General features: G+C 36.3%; 1 protein-coding gene across 1 annotated transcript; it reads left to right on the forward strand.

Moving 5' to 3' along the window:
* The first annotated feature begins 2,457 nt into the window (after positions 1-2,457).
* On the forward strand, positions 2,458-2,988 carry LOC139082526 (olfactory receptor 11H2-like). Its single transcript, XM_070614371.1, has one exon. It carries the CDS (start codon positions 2,458-2,460, stop codon positions 2,986-2,988), a length of 531 nt encoding a protein of 176 aa, XP_070470472.1.
* Positions 2,989-16,193: the final 13,205 nt, after the last annotated feature.

The raw sequence follows: 16,193 nt of genomic DNA on the forward strand, positions 1-16,193 counted from the left end.
ATTAACTATTTTAGATAATGCATAGGGCCAAGAGTTTAGATGGCCTAATTTATTACATCCATATTTATAAATTTTCAGGGGCAATGAGAATCTATAAATAGTATTTCTTCCAATTTAGATGTCATCTCAGTCATCAAATAAAAGAGTGAGCCATCCATGTGGTCTGACCTAGGACCTGATATTATCTCCCTATCCAAAAATATGTCAAGGTCCACCCCTGACTCAGAGTCTTGGATTCCCACCTTGAAAATGCTTCCTTAATGATGAGGATTTTAGGCTGGTTAATTTTAAAACTTCAGATGAGAAGCAGGCTCCAAGGAGTGGAATTTGCTTGCCCTTTGATCAGAGACAGTTTCATTTGTGAAGGAAATCTCCATGCCTCCCTCTCTGCCCCAGGAGGAAAGGGGGATGGCCTTATCTCCGGAAACTCTTAATGAGGAAGGCAAGGTCTTAACTTGTTTACTGTCTGGCAACCTCATGTAACTGACCCTCCCCCCCAAATCCTCTTTTGTCTTTAGCTGAGGATAATATTTAAGCGGTGACTTCTGCCATTTACTCAATCCGGTTTGATTCTTATCTAAAAGTTGTGGGACCGCCCAATGGCCGGACCCTACCAGCACTGGTACCATTTTAACTTTCTTTTGTCTTGTAAAGAGATAATTCACACACCTACGCCTTAAATTTAGCCTTACTCTCCACCCAACTTGGCAGCAGAAGCAGCAGCAGCGGCTCCTCCTGCCCGTGGGCCCTGTCCCCACGCAGCAGCCTGACTGCCCATGGGTCCTGTCCCCATGCTATTCTATACTATTCTCTAAATAAAAGAGCACTACTGCCAGATCTTAAGAGTCTAAGGAATTTTTCTTTTGACTCCTCAGCTCACCGACCCAGCATCACTTAATTTACTAAATATTCCTTAAAAATGCAAATTATCTCCAGGAGTGAAAAACAAATCAAAATTCAGCAAAAATGTATTAAAATTTTACTGTTAACCTCTTGATTATAAGCTCCATGAGCACAGGATCTTTCATATCTACAGCTGTTTCTCCAACACGTACAAGGCCACTTGACACAATGAAGAAGTTTAATAAATATTATCAAATCAATTACTCTGTTTAATATAATAGATCAGAGTAAGGTCCTGAGGAAACAGAAGAATTGAGTTTTGATCGAATAACAACTACTTGGGATGGAAGTAGCCAGAGAGGGAGAGAAGTGAAAAGTTTCTTGTTTCAGATTTGTTCAAATAGGAAAGGCCTGGATGGAGCTTAGTGAGATGAAAAAATATACCAAAGGTCTGTCTAAAATGGGGAAAAAGGAGCATGTGGATAAGGGCTGTGAATAAAGGAGTATGTAAATCCTCACAAAAATATAAAACCTAGCTATCTTCCCATTTTTCTTGCAGCCAACTTGACCATAGGCACGAAGTACGGGTATATCGAACCCGGCCACAGTCATTCAGACCAGCTTCTCTCCCTTAGGTCAGTTGCCATAATGGGCATATCTAGCTCGTATGCACATGGAAGTGCAGCAAAATATTTAGCCAGAGATTTAAAGGCCAAGGAATAGGACTCTTTTTCTCAGTGTGTAGTGCATCTAGTAGCCTAAAAAGGAAAGGAAGCATTTTTTCATACTAATTATTGGTATGGATACATGAAGTAGCATAAAAGACCATATATCCTGGAATCATAGAGGTAATTTTTGTTATCATTTTAAAACACCATGAGTAAGCTGGAGGAACTGAAAGTTAAAATGAACATTAATTTATGTCCTGTCATGGCACTACATTGAGACAGTCTTTTAAAATATCATGATTTAGTTTTTTATTATTGTATCAATTATAAATAATGCAGAATCAGGTATTCATAGTACTGCTGAAATAAGTTCACATGAAGAGAAATGTAGTATCAATTTAGTGCAGGTAAACAGGTGAAAGAGTAGACTACATGGGTTTTTATCAGGATCACAAAAGCTTGCATTCTTAGTATCTAGTGTAGTGTTCTTAGAAAGGTAAAAATTTGTCTCTATTTTATATTTTCCCTCTTTTCTATCCTTGTGAGTTTATAAAATACTATATGCTCAGGGGCTGAATTATGAAAGTCACAATGTCTATTTACTACTTTATGAAATAAAAGTTTTTAAACTTTGGTGTTTTCAAGAAGAATCAGCATATTCCATTGAAATGCAATAACCAATGTCATCTCCACGTCTTCCAGACTAACGAATGTGTCTGGCAGAGAAACCACCAGCTCCATTGGCCACTTTATCTACATGGGCTTTCCCTCAAGCCCCAAAATGCAGCTCCTCTACTTCAGGCTCTTCTCAGGAGCCTATATCCTGATCCTGATGCAGAACACAGCCATTGTCTGTGCTGCGAGGTGGGACCTTCACACCCCCATGTACATCCTCTGGTGAATTTCTTTTTCCTGAAAATATGTTATGTTCACAACCACCCCTAACATGTTGGCCCACTTCCTGTCCACCAGTAAGTCCTTGTCCTTTGCGTGTTGTTTTGCACGGTTCTACTTCTTCTTCTCTTTTGGATGTGATGAAGGCTTCTTCCTTTGCATCATGGCCTTTGACAGGCAATTTGCCATCTGCCATCCTCTGCATTACCCATGCATCATGACTAAACAGCTGTACACTGGCCTTGTCATCTTTGGATGGTCATGTGGGTTCATCCTCTTCCTAACCCCACTTGTTCTCATTTCACAGTTGCCCTATTGTGGTCCAAATATCATCAAACATTTTGTGTGTGATCCTGTGCCATTGATGATGCTGTCCTGTTCTGAAGACACCATCACTCAGCTCACTTACTCTACTTTCAAAGCTATTTTCATGATTGGCACCTTTCTCTTCATCCTCTGCTCCTATGCTCTGGTGATTCTGGCTGTGCTATGGATGCCCTCAGAGGCTGGCAAACACAAAACTTTCTCCACTTGTGCTTCTCATCTGGCATTTGTCACTTGTTTTATGACTCCGTTTTGGTAATATATGTTAGTCCTATATCAGGACACCCAGAGAAAATGCAGAAATTCATCACCTTATTTTATTCTGTGAGAACACCTCTATGCAGTCCTCTAATATGTAGCCTCAGGAACAAGGAGATGAAGCCTGCTCTGAGGAGAATGTTCAGGAGTGAACAATGTGTTCATAAAATATAAATGAGAGCCAAAGTCCATCTCTCAAATGCAAGTTACCTTAATAAGACATGAGTTATATATTTGTCTACAAATTCATTGTTATATTAAGAAACTACTATAACAAGGACCCACTATTGTCTTAAACACCACTCAGCACAAGATGCAGTAGTCTTATTTAAGAACAATATGTTTTAACAAGTGAATTAAACTTTATTGTGAAGTTATTATCAAGTGAGTGAAATTTTATGTACCTAAGCCCATTAATCCCTCTAAATGTAACTGAATTTCTAACAAGAAGACAGAAGTCTACTTTGTATACTGAGTTGAAGCAATTAGTACACATACGACAGATTATAGATTGCTTTGAGGATTAACACTGTAAGCCAGTAATTTTCTACTGGGACATACTGACTCATAAAGAAGATTCAGGTTTGAAGGAAGTCTCCTTGCCAGAGTGTAGCATCTGTCTTTACTTTAAGAAAACAGACGAATGGCCTTAGCTGGATGTTAGTGATTTTTCAGAGTTCACAAGACAAGGATTAGGAATTTTAAGAGTATTAGTTCCCTGCAATATAGGAAAGATAAGGGCATAACATAAAGACCAAGGCATTACTCAGGTCATAACTCACTGTAGGGTAAATCCAGTTTACACAACAGCTTCTGATACCATAAGTAGTTTAGTGTTAGTACTGTGCGACTTATTTTAATACTGCCATAAGTATCCTTAAAACTATTTCTATGAAATATTTACTTAACATTGTTGTTTTAATTATGACTTTTATTTTGTTCTCTTGCCATTTTTTTCAAACATGAGTTTTGGAAAAGAAGTGGTTGTCTTTATTCTGCTTCACATAAGAAACAAATTAAATAGTTGAACAATTGCCTGAAAAATGTTTTATATTGGAAGAAAATATAAACAATTTAGAACTTCATCCAAACTAATTCCAAAGGTAGGTTCAAACTGCTGATAATGTTAACACTGATTTTCATCTGTGGAGTTTGAGGGATGTACATGCCAGTTCCATTCATCTTTCTTAACTATATAAGAAAAAGGGGTAAGAACTAGTGATTCTTAATACAATATTGTACTGATTGTTATGAAGGTATACAGTGCCTATATTTGTACTGTCTTTAATTACTAGCCAAATTTTTCTCACTCGTCTTAAATTCTACCTCATGCTAAGTTTGCTGCCACTTGATAGACTTGCAAATTATTTGGTACGTTATGAAGCATTTCTTTAAGACACAGATCTACCTTTATTTGTACCAACATCTATTCCTTAATTCATACCTATGACTTCATTGTGGGAAGTGAGGTTTCATAAACCAGCTGACAAGGGAGGAAAAGAATCTCAGGCTTGGTTCACAGATGGATTATCTGAATATAAACTAGTGCAAGGATAAAATGTCATACTGCTTCATTACATCCTCTCTCAGGGGTGACCACAGAGTGTAGAGGAAACACTTACAAAGCAAAGAGCTGGAGGAAATCCACTTAGTTATCTAGTTTTGTATGGTGGGAGAAATGGCCTGCAATACAAGATAAGGATATCCACAGACTAATGACTGTTGCAAAAAGTTTCACTGATTGGCCAAGGGCCCAAGAGGAACCACATAGAAAAATCAGAGCCAAAGAAGTTTGAAGAGGCAGAATATGGATGGACCTATGAGAATGAGCAAAAAGTACGCAGATTTTTGTGTCTCAAATCAATGCCCCTCAGAGAGGATCCTCCACAGTGGAGGCATTCAACAGCCAGGTAGAAGGAATGAGACATCCAGGACATGTCAGGCTGCTCTGACTTCCTTCACACTGTATTATATACATTATGGGCTGAATAATTCTTTATCATGGGCAGCTGTCCTGTGCAGTGTAGACTATGTAGCAGCATTCCTGGTATCCACCCGCTAGATATCAGTAACAGCCCCTACTGCTACTGGTATGACAAGTGTGACAACCAACAATGTCTCCAGACAGTGTCAAATATCCCATGGTGGGTGGGAGGAACCACCCCATTTGAGAACCACTGGGGTAAGTAAATATATCAGTTTGAGGCTGCAGTGCAAGTTTGAGACTCTGTCCTCTAGAAAGTTTTATGCATATATAATCAATGGCCAATAAAAGGGGTTTCACCCCCAGCCACTAAAATTACAACAGTCTGTGAACTAAGAAAAGAAAGTTTGACTCATAATTTCCAGTGAGTTGCTTGCAGAATTTCTTCTTGCTGCCTCTGCAAATTTAAGTTCTACCATGTAAATTATGGTTACCAGAATTCAAGGAGGGGAAGCTTCTATGAGGGGACAAAGTAAGAGTTCCAATTAAACCTGAAGTTCTGACTGCTTCTATTTGGATCTCTCTTATTGGTGTACCAACAGACAAAGAAGGGATTCATTATAGTGGTCAGTGGAATCAATTAGAATTGTCCATAGTTGCTACTACATAATAGATGAGGGGAGTATGTTTGGAATTGAAAGCATTCACTGGAGCTTCTTTTGGTGCTTTCATGCCCAGTGATATCTTTGAACAAGAAAACACAACATATACAGCCTGACAAGGGCAAAACAACCAAGGGCTCAGAATCCTTAGAGATAAAGATCTCAGTGATTGCAGCAGGCAAGCAACTTTAGCATCTGAATTCTTCATCAACGATGAAGGACATCTACAATGGGTGATAAAGGAGGGAGAAGATGAATATCCGTGATGGTTATTCATTAGCCATTCTGCATGAAGTCATTTTTGTAGATTTCAGGCTACCAGTACCTTGAAGACACAGAAATAGAATGGACATAATACAGGAAACAAATGGATCTGAATAGCTTGAGTTGGGGACTATAGCAAAAGCTTTTGGTGTTTTGAATTACATCTATTCAGCCCAACTTTATTTTCAGTTACAGCTGCCTGGTCAATTGAAAGCTTGGACTCATAGTGATAGTGTTAACCTCAAGAGTTCCACATGTATTTTCACTTTCTGACCTGGAGCCTTCTCCAAAGCCTGTGGGGTCCAGTCAGCTAAAGAGGAAATGCAACTATAAGGACAGTAGTACTCCAGAAATGATCATCAACCTAGTGGGCAGAGTGGCCAGTGGATAAATGCCCAGCTTCTTAGACATGCTGTCAGAATCAAGTCCCTGATGCCCCAGTTGCCTACATCAGAGACCTTAAATAATCTCGCATTAGCTCTTCCTGTTTCCAAGTCTCACTCTCACTGCTCTCTGCTCCTCCTTCCTAGGTAACCCCAAATAAACCACACCCCTGAGTCTTTATCTGAAGTTCTGATTTGGGAACCTAAACTAAGACAAATATTAACTGTGATTTTTCTCAATTATGCCTCTCACGATCAGAACACATGAATGTTCCTACTGCCACACTTACACTACTTCCATCTTAGCAAATTATGTATTTGTCTTCCTTTTCATAGGCAGTCTCTCCACTATTCCCTTGAGACCATTCTCTCATATATCTTTGGACATTCTAATAGTTACTTTATCTTTCTCCAGAATCATGAACCTTAAACCTTTACCTTTCCAAAGTCTCCTTATCCAAACAGAAGAGACAGGGAAGGACCCAAGGACTGAGAGAGGGACTGAGAAGGGAAATTATCTCCCTGGAATTGACTCACCTTTAGGTGTCCACATTTTTCCTCCATAGCTAGATGACATGAAAAATAAGTCTACAATCAACTTCCACTTCATTTCTCATGCACCCCCAACCCCATGTGATATGATTTCCCACTTCCTCTGCTCTGCTGAAACTGTTTTCTTTCATGTTTCTGCAGAGAAATAACATTAATAATCATACAGATGTTTTCTTTTAGGTATAAAAAATCTAGTAACTCAGATTTCCAGATCTTCCATCACCTTCATTAGCCAACCTTATCTTACACCAGAGTAGATATGAATTTTACGTTCTTGTGATTCCCCATTAATTGAGTTTGAAAACTTCTGTTACAGCCTGGAAACAAGGTTTCTTAGGATCAGTTGGAGCCATTTATGAGCAAGAGTAAAGGTGTAAAAGTTGAAAAATACATGTTACTCTACAATTCCAACTCAAAATCTAGTTAATTTTTGATTTTTCATCTTGTCCTGGAATTAACAGATGTCTAAACTAATATTTCTCAAACTTTAATATGCATTTCAATCACCTGTGACCCTTTTTAAAAATGCAGATTCTGCATTAGTAGGTATACAGTAGGACACGAGATTCTGCATTTCTGAGAAGTTCCCAGGTGACACTGCTGCTGCTGGTCCATAGATTACACTTCAAGTAGCAAGGGTCTAGTCATGACCTATTTAAAATGTTACAGGACCTCGAGGGTATTATTTTAAGCGAAATAGGCCAGAAAGAGAAATATGTGGAAGATAAACACATGGATAAGGAGAACAGATTAGAGGTTACCAGAGGGGAAGGGGATGAGGGGGTGGGTGAAAGGGGTAAAAGGGCACATATGTATGATGACAGATAAAAACTAAAAATGTACCCCTGAAATTACACAATGTTGTAAAGCAATATGACCTCAATAAAATAATTTTAAAAAAATGTCAGAGGAGGGCCGGCCCCATGGCCGAGTGGTTAAGTTCGCATGCTCTGCTGCAGAGGCCCAGTGTTTTGTTGGTTCGAATCCTGGGCGTAGACATGGCACCGCTCATCGAGTCACGCTGAGCTGGCATCCCACATGCCACAACTAGAAGGACCCACAACGAAGAATATACAACTATGTACCTGGGGGCTTTGGGGAGAAAAAGGAAAAAAATAAAATCTTAAAAACAAAACATGTCAGAGGGGACAAGTTCCTGAATATGAAAGCCTTAGTAATATTTCAAATCAACCCACATCAATAGGAAAAAGTCAGAATTGAGAGAAATTATTGTAAATGAATGTTTCTCTCACACAGTCGGGGTAAGAGGTAGACAATGGCTGATTTATGTTCATTTCTACTGAGATTCTGCCAGCTAAATAGTATCTCTATGAAGTTATCTCCTAAAGAGCATTGATTATTATTTTTAATTAATACTGAATGTGTGGATTAAGTTCTATTAGCCACAAAATTGCTACTGTAGTAAAATATGATTTATCAAATCATTATATAAAGAACAAAAAACAGACAAAATAACACTTTATATGGCTAATTTATGTAGATATGTATTGCAATATTACAAATGAATATAAAAATATCTGTTATATAGTTGACTTTCCTCAACTATTTTTTGAAATATAGCTATGTTTATACATTCAGTCTGTATTCAGTTATTTTAACTACTTTATTTTCATCTTGTGACTATACTACAATTTATTAATCGATTTCTTCATTGACTCTTCAGACTTTCTTCAGTTACTTTTGTTGTAGTTTTGTTGTTACTGATTTTGTTACTTTTTTTTAGTTTGGGTTTTATTAATGCTGCTACTGTAATTAACATTGCTATACTGTATTTCCATTTACACATATGTGAGATTTTTTTCTCTGATATATATCAAGAAATGGAATTTCTGGGTCAAAGAGCATGACCATCTTCAAATTCTCTAGATAATGCCAGATTGTTAGGAAATGTGTTTGAAGCAATTTGCTTCTCGCCCTAAGTGCATGGATCCTGATTTCTAAATATTCTCACCAGTACTCGATACTTAAGACAAAACAGAAAATATTGTAAATGCAAATTGGGAAACTCCTTTATTACTTTTATGTATTCATTTATTCAACATGCATTTGCTGAGCACGTGCTATGTGCAAGGATATGTGCTATTCATCGAGAATACAGTGGTGAGCTAAACTGGACCTGCATACTCTTGTAGAGGTTACAATCTAGTATGAACCCTAAATCATAATTAAAGTAGCCAGATAAACAAAGATTAAATTAAAAATTCAATAGATATTATAAAGGAAAGGTACATAAAGCTCTAATACCATCCTATAGCAAGGGAGTGGGAAACTCTGTCCCAGTCTTCATAGTACAAGAGGACTCATGGGAGAACCTGGATGTGGCTTGAGTTGAAATTTGAAACATGAATAAAATTACCTAGGTAAAGGGAGATAAAGGTGGAAAGAGCATCTTTGGAACAAAGGAATAGAATGTGACATTATTTAATCTTCATTTTTGAAAAATAAAAAAAACCACATATATAAAGCATTCCATTGTGTATGTATATATATATGTATATATACAATGGAATACTTTTCAACCATAAAATAGAAGGAAATCCTACAATGGCAACGATGTGGATGGACCTTGAGGGCATTATGCTAAGCAAAATAAGCCAGACAGAGAAGACAAATACCATACATTTTTCCTTATATGTGGAACCTAAGAAGGCCAAACTCAGAAACAACGAGTAAAAAGATGCATGCCAGGGGCTGGGGGTGGGATAAATTAGGAGATGTTGGTCAAAGAGTACAAACTTCCAGCTATAAGATGAGTAAGTTCTTGGAGAGGATGTGAAGAAAAGGGAATCCTCATACACTGTTGGTTAGAATATAAATTGGTGTAGCCACTCTGGAAAACAGTATGGAGAGTACTCAAAAAATTAAAAATAGAGGTACCATATGATCCAGCAATTCCACTTCTGGGTACTTATCCAAAGAACACAAAAAAACTAATTTGAAAAGATATATGCATCCCTATGTTCATTGCAGCATTATTTACAATAGCCAAGACTTGGAAATTATCTAAGTGCCCATTGTTGGGTGAATGTTAAAGAAGGTATGCAATGGAATACTACTCAGTCATAAAAAAAGACAAAATTGTGCCATTTGTGACAGCATGGATGAAACTTATTATACTAAGCAAAATAAGTCAGATGGAGAAAGAAAAATATCATATGATTTCACTCATATGTGGAAGATAAACAAATAAACAGACACATAGATACAGAGAACAGATGAGTGGTTACCAGAGAGGAAGAGGGCTGAGGGGAGGGCAAAAAGGGTAAAAGGGCACATTTATGTGGTGACAGATGGTAACTAGACTTGGTGGTGAACATGATGTAGTCTTTACAGAAGTCAAAATATAATAACGTACTCCTGAAATTTATGTAATGTTATAAATCAACGTTATGTCTATAAAAAAAATAAGTTCTGGGGACCTAAGGTATAGCATGGTGACAATGTTAATAGTTCTGTATTATATATGTGAAAGTTATTAAGAGAGTAGATCTTAAAGGTTATCACCACACACACAAAATGGTAATTACTGAGGTTATGGAGATGTTAACTAACCTAATGTAATAATCAATTCACAATGTATATATATATATCAAATCATCATGAGAACACTTTAAACTTACACAGTATTTTATGGCAATGATATCTCAATAAAGCTTGAAAAATGTGGGGTATTTATAGGTACTTTTTCCAAAGAAATTTTAGCATAATTGGTGAATTAGATATTAAACTGGTTAATGTTCAACAGGCCATCAATAGCTGGGTTATCTGTTTCACTGAATAGAAATTACGTATGTCTATTCTGGGAAAAAATCTATGAGCAAAACAAGAAAACTTCAGTATATTCTTTAATCAATATTTAACACTGAGGTGAATTAAATATACTCTCCTTGAGTAGGCTTTGCCTTCCTATAATGTTGAAAGAATATACCCCAAACATTTGCCTCAATTTTGCACTTTTTACATACTTATTGACCTTTTAATCTTCTTCCTTTATGAACTGTCAATTCATTCAACTTTTGGCTTTCTACTGATTCTACTATATTTGAATTACTAGAGTAGAAGAAGGTATATGTCAGCAATTATTAAATTATACTCTATTATTTAAAATGTATTTTATTTTAATGTTTTACCTTTAATATATTTAAAATCCAGGAAAATTGTATTTGGGGACTTATTTGGAATTAAATTATCTTATTGTGCTTCTTAATTGTGTGTCCTTGTATTAATAGTTTTTTGGTGAATTATATTTTTCAAATTTGCTATACTCTGACAATTCTTTTGGTTGATTTCCTATTGTTTCTCCAGGAAGCAAAGGGTTTGTGCACACATCTCTCCATCTCCATCTCTGTTTCCACCCTGTCTCTCTTCTCCTAATCTGTTTCTACTCCAGGTGTTCACATCCTTCTTCATTCTTCTATGTCTTTCATATTTACTCATGCTTGCTAATCTTAATTGTCATTCGTATCTTTGAATACACAGACTTAGTTGACAAAGTGTGTCAAGATTTCTAAGTTCTACAACTGTTTTTTCAGGTAGGTTTTGGACTTTTCTCCATTTAAAAATTAGAAAATACATTTTGTCCATTAAATATCCCCTGGATCATATCATAAAATAAAGATTAAAAGTACCTAAGAAATAAAATAATAAATCTTTACTTTTTATAAGAAAATTATATACTTATTTTCTCCCTCCTTATAATCCTATGAGACAATTCCCTTGGCCTGATGATCTCAGTCTGAGAATCCCAGAACTCTACTGCATTACTTGGTCACCACCTTTTATTATAGCTAATTAGTAACCTCTCTCAAAAGGGCAGTGTTTTACACAGATTCTTTTCCCAGAGAGGGTGATGGGAGGATGTGGACAAAGCTTATGCACAGGAGAAAATTTAGCTTGTGGAACTTCTCTGACTGTCCGACCATGCTGCCATCTTGATCTTTTGCTAGATTAGGTAGGTGGTGACGGTAAAGAGGGGTAGAGGGGTTGGTGGACTATCCTCTACTACAAGAAGAATTTCCTTCTCACGTTCCCATGCTTCTATAGAGGAAGAACGTGACAATGTGGAGCAGAAATTGTGCAGGAAGGAAGGAAGGGGCAATTGTATAGAGAAAAGCACATGAAAGAAAGTGAAGTTGATTTTTAATGGGAATCCAGATTTGAGAATTAATATATGGGAGAACGATAGTTACCATAAGTTTACAATTACTGCCCCTGCTTTTAAGATCTCTCATCCGTATTCTATTTTCTCCATACGTCAACTCATCTTTGGTTTCACTTGTTGTATTAGCCAGTACGTAATTTGGTCAGACAATTTCAATGTGACGGTTAGCCCTTATGGATCTCTGTCTCTTTCAATACTTCATTCTGCTTACTATGCCAAACAAATATACTACTCTAAAGTTCTGAGCATTAAGTTCCTGGGCATTCCTGAATGGCTGTTGCAAAGATATTTCAGCTAGGTTTCGTCCAAGTTCACAATGCCCATCTTCTCCAAGATTCTCACAGTTGATTGGAAACTGTGTATAGATTTCTGCCATTCTACAAATTTTCTACACATATTATATTTCCTTCTTTTCCCACTTTTTCCCCAAAACGTCTTTCTTTATATCGCTGAAATTGTCATTTGTAATTTTGCTTTCTGCATTTTGTCACCATTGCTTGCCTCCCTAAGACCTTGATTCTCTGTCTACTGTTTGATTTCACCTGCTCGCTTTAATGGTACCAATGAAATCTCAGTCCTAAATCCATGCCTTTCTTAGTCTTTTCCTGTTTGATCATTCTGTAGCATATGAAAGTGGCAGCTATTACTTACTTCTTTGATATTCCTTGCTCCCTTGTTTCTTGTTATTTGCACAAAAACAGGGCTTTTTAAAGGCAGATAATATGTAAAAATATTAGTAATAGTAATATAATAAGGATGATGACAAATACTATGTATTTGCTTTCTTTGGCCATGTATGGTTCCTCTATTAACCTTCCTTTGTTTTTTATATGTTATCCTTTAAGTAAATATTTCTCATGACTTCAAATTTGGGATGACTTACAAATTTTTGTTTTGTGATCTTTCCTACCTGTCAATTATTACAGCTTTTTATGAATAAATAGCCCCCTGATTTTGCTGAATCTTCTACTGGCATAAAAACCTTGGTGTATTTTGGTTTTTTTCCATTCTAATCAGCAACTTCCTTTCCCGGTCCCCTTAACTTGTAGTAAAAATATGAGGATTTAAGTCTTGTCTCTGCCACTAGTAGCTATGAAATCTTGGGTAAGTTAAATTCTGTAGGTGTTAAATGTTTATGTGGACTATTCTTCTGAGTAAAATAGAATTTTTTAAATTTTTTTCACTTTTACAGTTTTGAGATATAATTGATACACAACAGTGTAAGTTGAAGATGTACATTTTTTGGAATTCTTTTTTTAAAGTTTTTATTAGATATAATTGTTTTAGATCATGAACAAATAACCATATTTGCATGATAGAGTCAAAACAGCACTGTATTTGAAATCCGAAGTCCTGATTTTTGGTTCCAAACTCAGTATTTGTATGTATTTGGGTAACTTACTAACCTTTCTGAACTTGAGATTACTCATCCATAAATGAAAATAATTCCACTGTTGGACATATTTATCTAACAGGTAACTATAAAGATCAAATATGTGAAAGAACTTAGTAAATATGTACCACACAAATAATGTATTTTTTCCAATTCTAAAATTCTGTCATTATTTCAGAAGCTTTTAAAATCTGGTGAAAAAATATCTTTATTGTCTTCACTGCCTTTAAGAACAGCATGGAAGATGGGTACAAATTGTGCCATGAAGCCTGGAAGATAAAAACTGTCTAAAGTTCATTGCTATGCTGGCCGCTATTGAATCTATTGCTCCTCTCTCTCTTTTTCTGTCTCTCTCTCTCTTTCCTCTTTCTCTTCTCCTTTTTACATGCTTCTTCTTGTTTTCTAAATCTTTATGAAGTTAAACTATGGATCATGATAAGCCTTGAGGTGACATTTTCCTACTTCCCAGTTGGAAATTTATAGCAAGAATATCAGGCATTCTCTTGGGAGTGACTGGGAAATATGTTAATGTTCAGTTTTAAATTTGGAAATTTCCTATGCATGCTGGACATAATGGAAAAAGATGGCAGACTAGAAAAACATGAACTGTGGAAAATTATGGACCTGACGAAATGGTTATATCAGAGAAGTGTTATTAACTAAACGATCTAGAAATCTTTGCTACTTATTTCATTTTGTATTTTAGGAAACACAAGAGCAAGAAGAAATAGTTCTTACCCTCCTTAAACTTACAATATATTTGAGGAGAGAGAATCTATAAAATTAAAACAATTGAAGAATTATGATGAGGAGCAAAGGCTTTGCCCTAAATAAACACCTTCTCAGAATACCTTCCCCTCTCCTCTTCACTTATTAAACTCCTACCAAGTTTTCAAAAACTCACATCAAGTGCTTTCTCTTTCGTAAAGTCATCTCTGAAGTTCCCAGGGGACTCTTATGTGGCCTTTTGGGCCATAGATCTTCTCCTATGGTGCAATATATTGTGGCTTATTTTTATGAGGGGAATTATTATTTTTCAGTTCAAATTTAAGTTTTCTGACTTCTAGGAATAAGAGAGGGGAGAAATTAATGTAAAATGGTGGAAATGGGATTTTGGTTTGCATTGCAAGGATTACTCGTGATTGGAAATCTTCTGTATTGCACTCTCTAATCTGTAACTACTAGATAATATTGCTATTGACCACTCAAAATGTGGCTAATACCAATGAGAAAACAGATTTTTAATTTCGTTTAACAACCACGTGTAACTAGTGGCTACTGTTTTGGACCGAGTAGATTTAGAGTTTGGCTTCTCTCTTCTCACTTTATTATTTTTCTAGTATGTAACATCTGAAGCCATATGTTGGCTAGAAAACCTAGATTATCTGTCTATGACTAGTTGTTTGTCCCTCACTGAACTTCTATTTTCCCATTTGTAAATGATTAACTTGGACTAGATAATCACTAATAAGATTTGTGGGATAGTAGTTTTATGACCAATTTCACTCATCCTGTACAACTGAGATGTGTGTATGTGTGCGTTTATAAACACACATAATAAAAGGCAAAGCTTTGGGATTCATTTTTTTCTATTGCTATGTGTCTCTTGCTCTTTCAATTCCAGGTTTGAGTCTTTTTGTGCATTCATATACCTTTATTTTACAAGCCCGATACTGTTTCTGCTCCAATTGTTCTCTTTTCTCAACTCCAACTTTGGTAGCATATCTAAGTATTATGAGAGCAGAAGGCTTTGAGACACAGAATTATTTAACCCACAGGCAAAAAAGTATATCTGCCATGTGGTAATAGTCTATTCCCTGCAAAAATGAGTAAGAAGTAGATAAACTCATGTGGTAGCCCAGATTCAGTCAGACTTGGCATTGGATCTTGGACACTTGGGAGGTTTGAACTAGAAAGATGAGATAAGAGGGATTAAAAAGCTAGGGGAGATGAGGAACAACTATGACATTAATGTGCATTTCTTCATCCCCAGCAAACTCTAAATGATTGGGACGCCAATAGCTATAAGCAGGGCTCAGAAATGTCAGAGTTTGTGAAGAATCTGGACAGATAAATCAAATTGGCTTCCTTAATTTTTTTGATTCCCTATAGCCTCCCATCCCCATCCCTTGCACATTTTGGCCATGTCCTGGCTGCTAACCTTTCTTCTAGGTACTCTCATAATTCTGGAGGACCATGAAAATACACCATGCCATTGATATCTGTTCTACACTTGCTTTGGCCCTATCATACTAATGAGTCACTTCTATGCCCTTTGCCAGGTTCTTTAATGGTCACAGCTACTCTGTAAGATTTGTGTGAATTGCTAATGTCATTATAGGTAATGGTGTGAAATAATTACAAAAGGTATGTTACGTGCCTGAGGTGAAGTCAGGTTAAGAAATGAGACAGCTTCATTGGCTGAAGAATTGTTCTATGAATAATTTAAAAATAGAATCAGTGAGTTCTGGCAAATGCCATCTCCACCTCTTCTTTCTTTTTTCTTTGTGTTGCACTGTACCATGTTCCCTGCTGCTGCCAATGCTTGCCATTCACATCTATGATGTTTTCATATTTGTTCCATTCTCTTGTTTATAGATGAATAATCCTGGAGGCCATGGTGATAGGAATATTGCATGTGGAAGTGACTCAACTGCTTGAGGTACCACAGGCAAAATGCTTACTCAGTGATGATATGGCTCTGAGAATGAACTGAGAGGATATATAATCTTCACAGTGTGAATGACCTTGAATAATTAATATTTATGATATAGAACATTATTAACATTCCTATTTTAGTTTATTTTTTATTTTTTTTATCTGGAAACATTCCAGCTGATAAATCA

This window comes from Equus przewalskii, chromosome 1 (genome assembly GCF_037783145.1).
Source record: "Equus przewalskii isolate Varuska chromosome 1, EquPr2, whole genome shotgun sequence".
NCBI classification, from domain to species: domain Eukaryota; kingdom Metazoa; phylum Chordata; class Mammalia; order Perissodactyla; family Equidae; genus Equus; species Equus przewalskii.

Bases quoted from the DNA above. Each gene is read 5' to 3' on its own strand.
- LOC139082526 (XM_070614371.1), top strand. From the start codon at position 2,458: ATGTTGGCCCACTTCCTGTCCACCAGTAAGTCCTTGTCCTTTGCGTGT.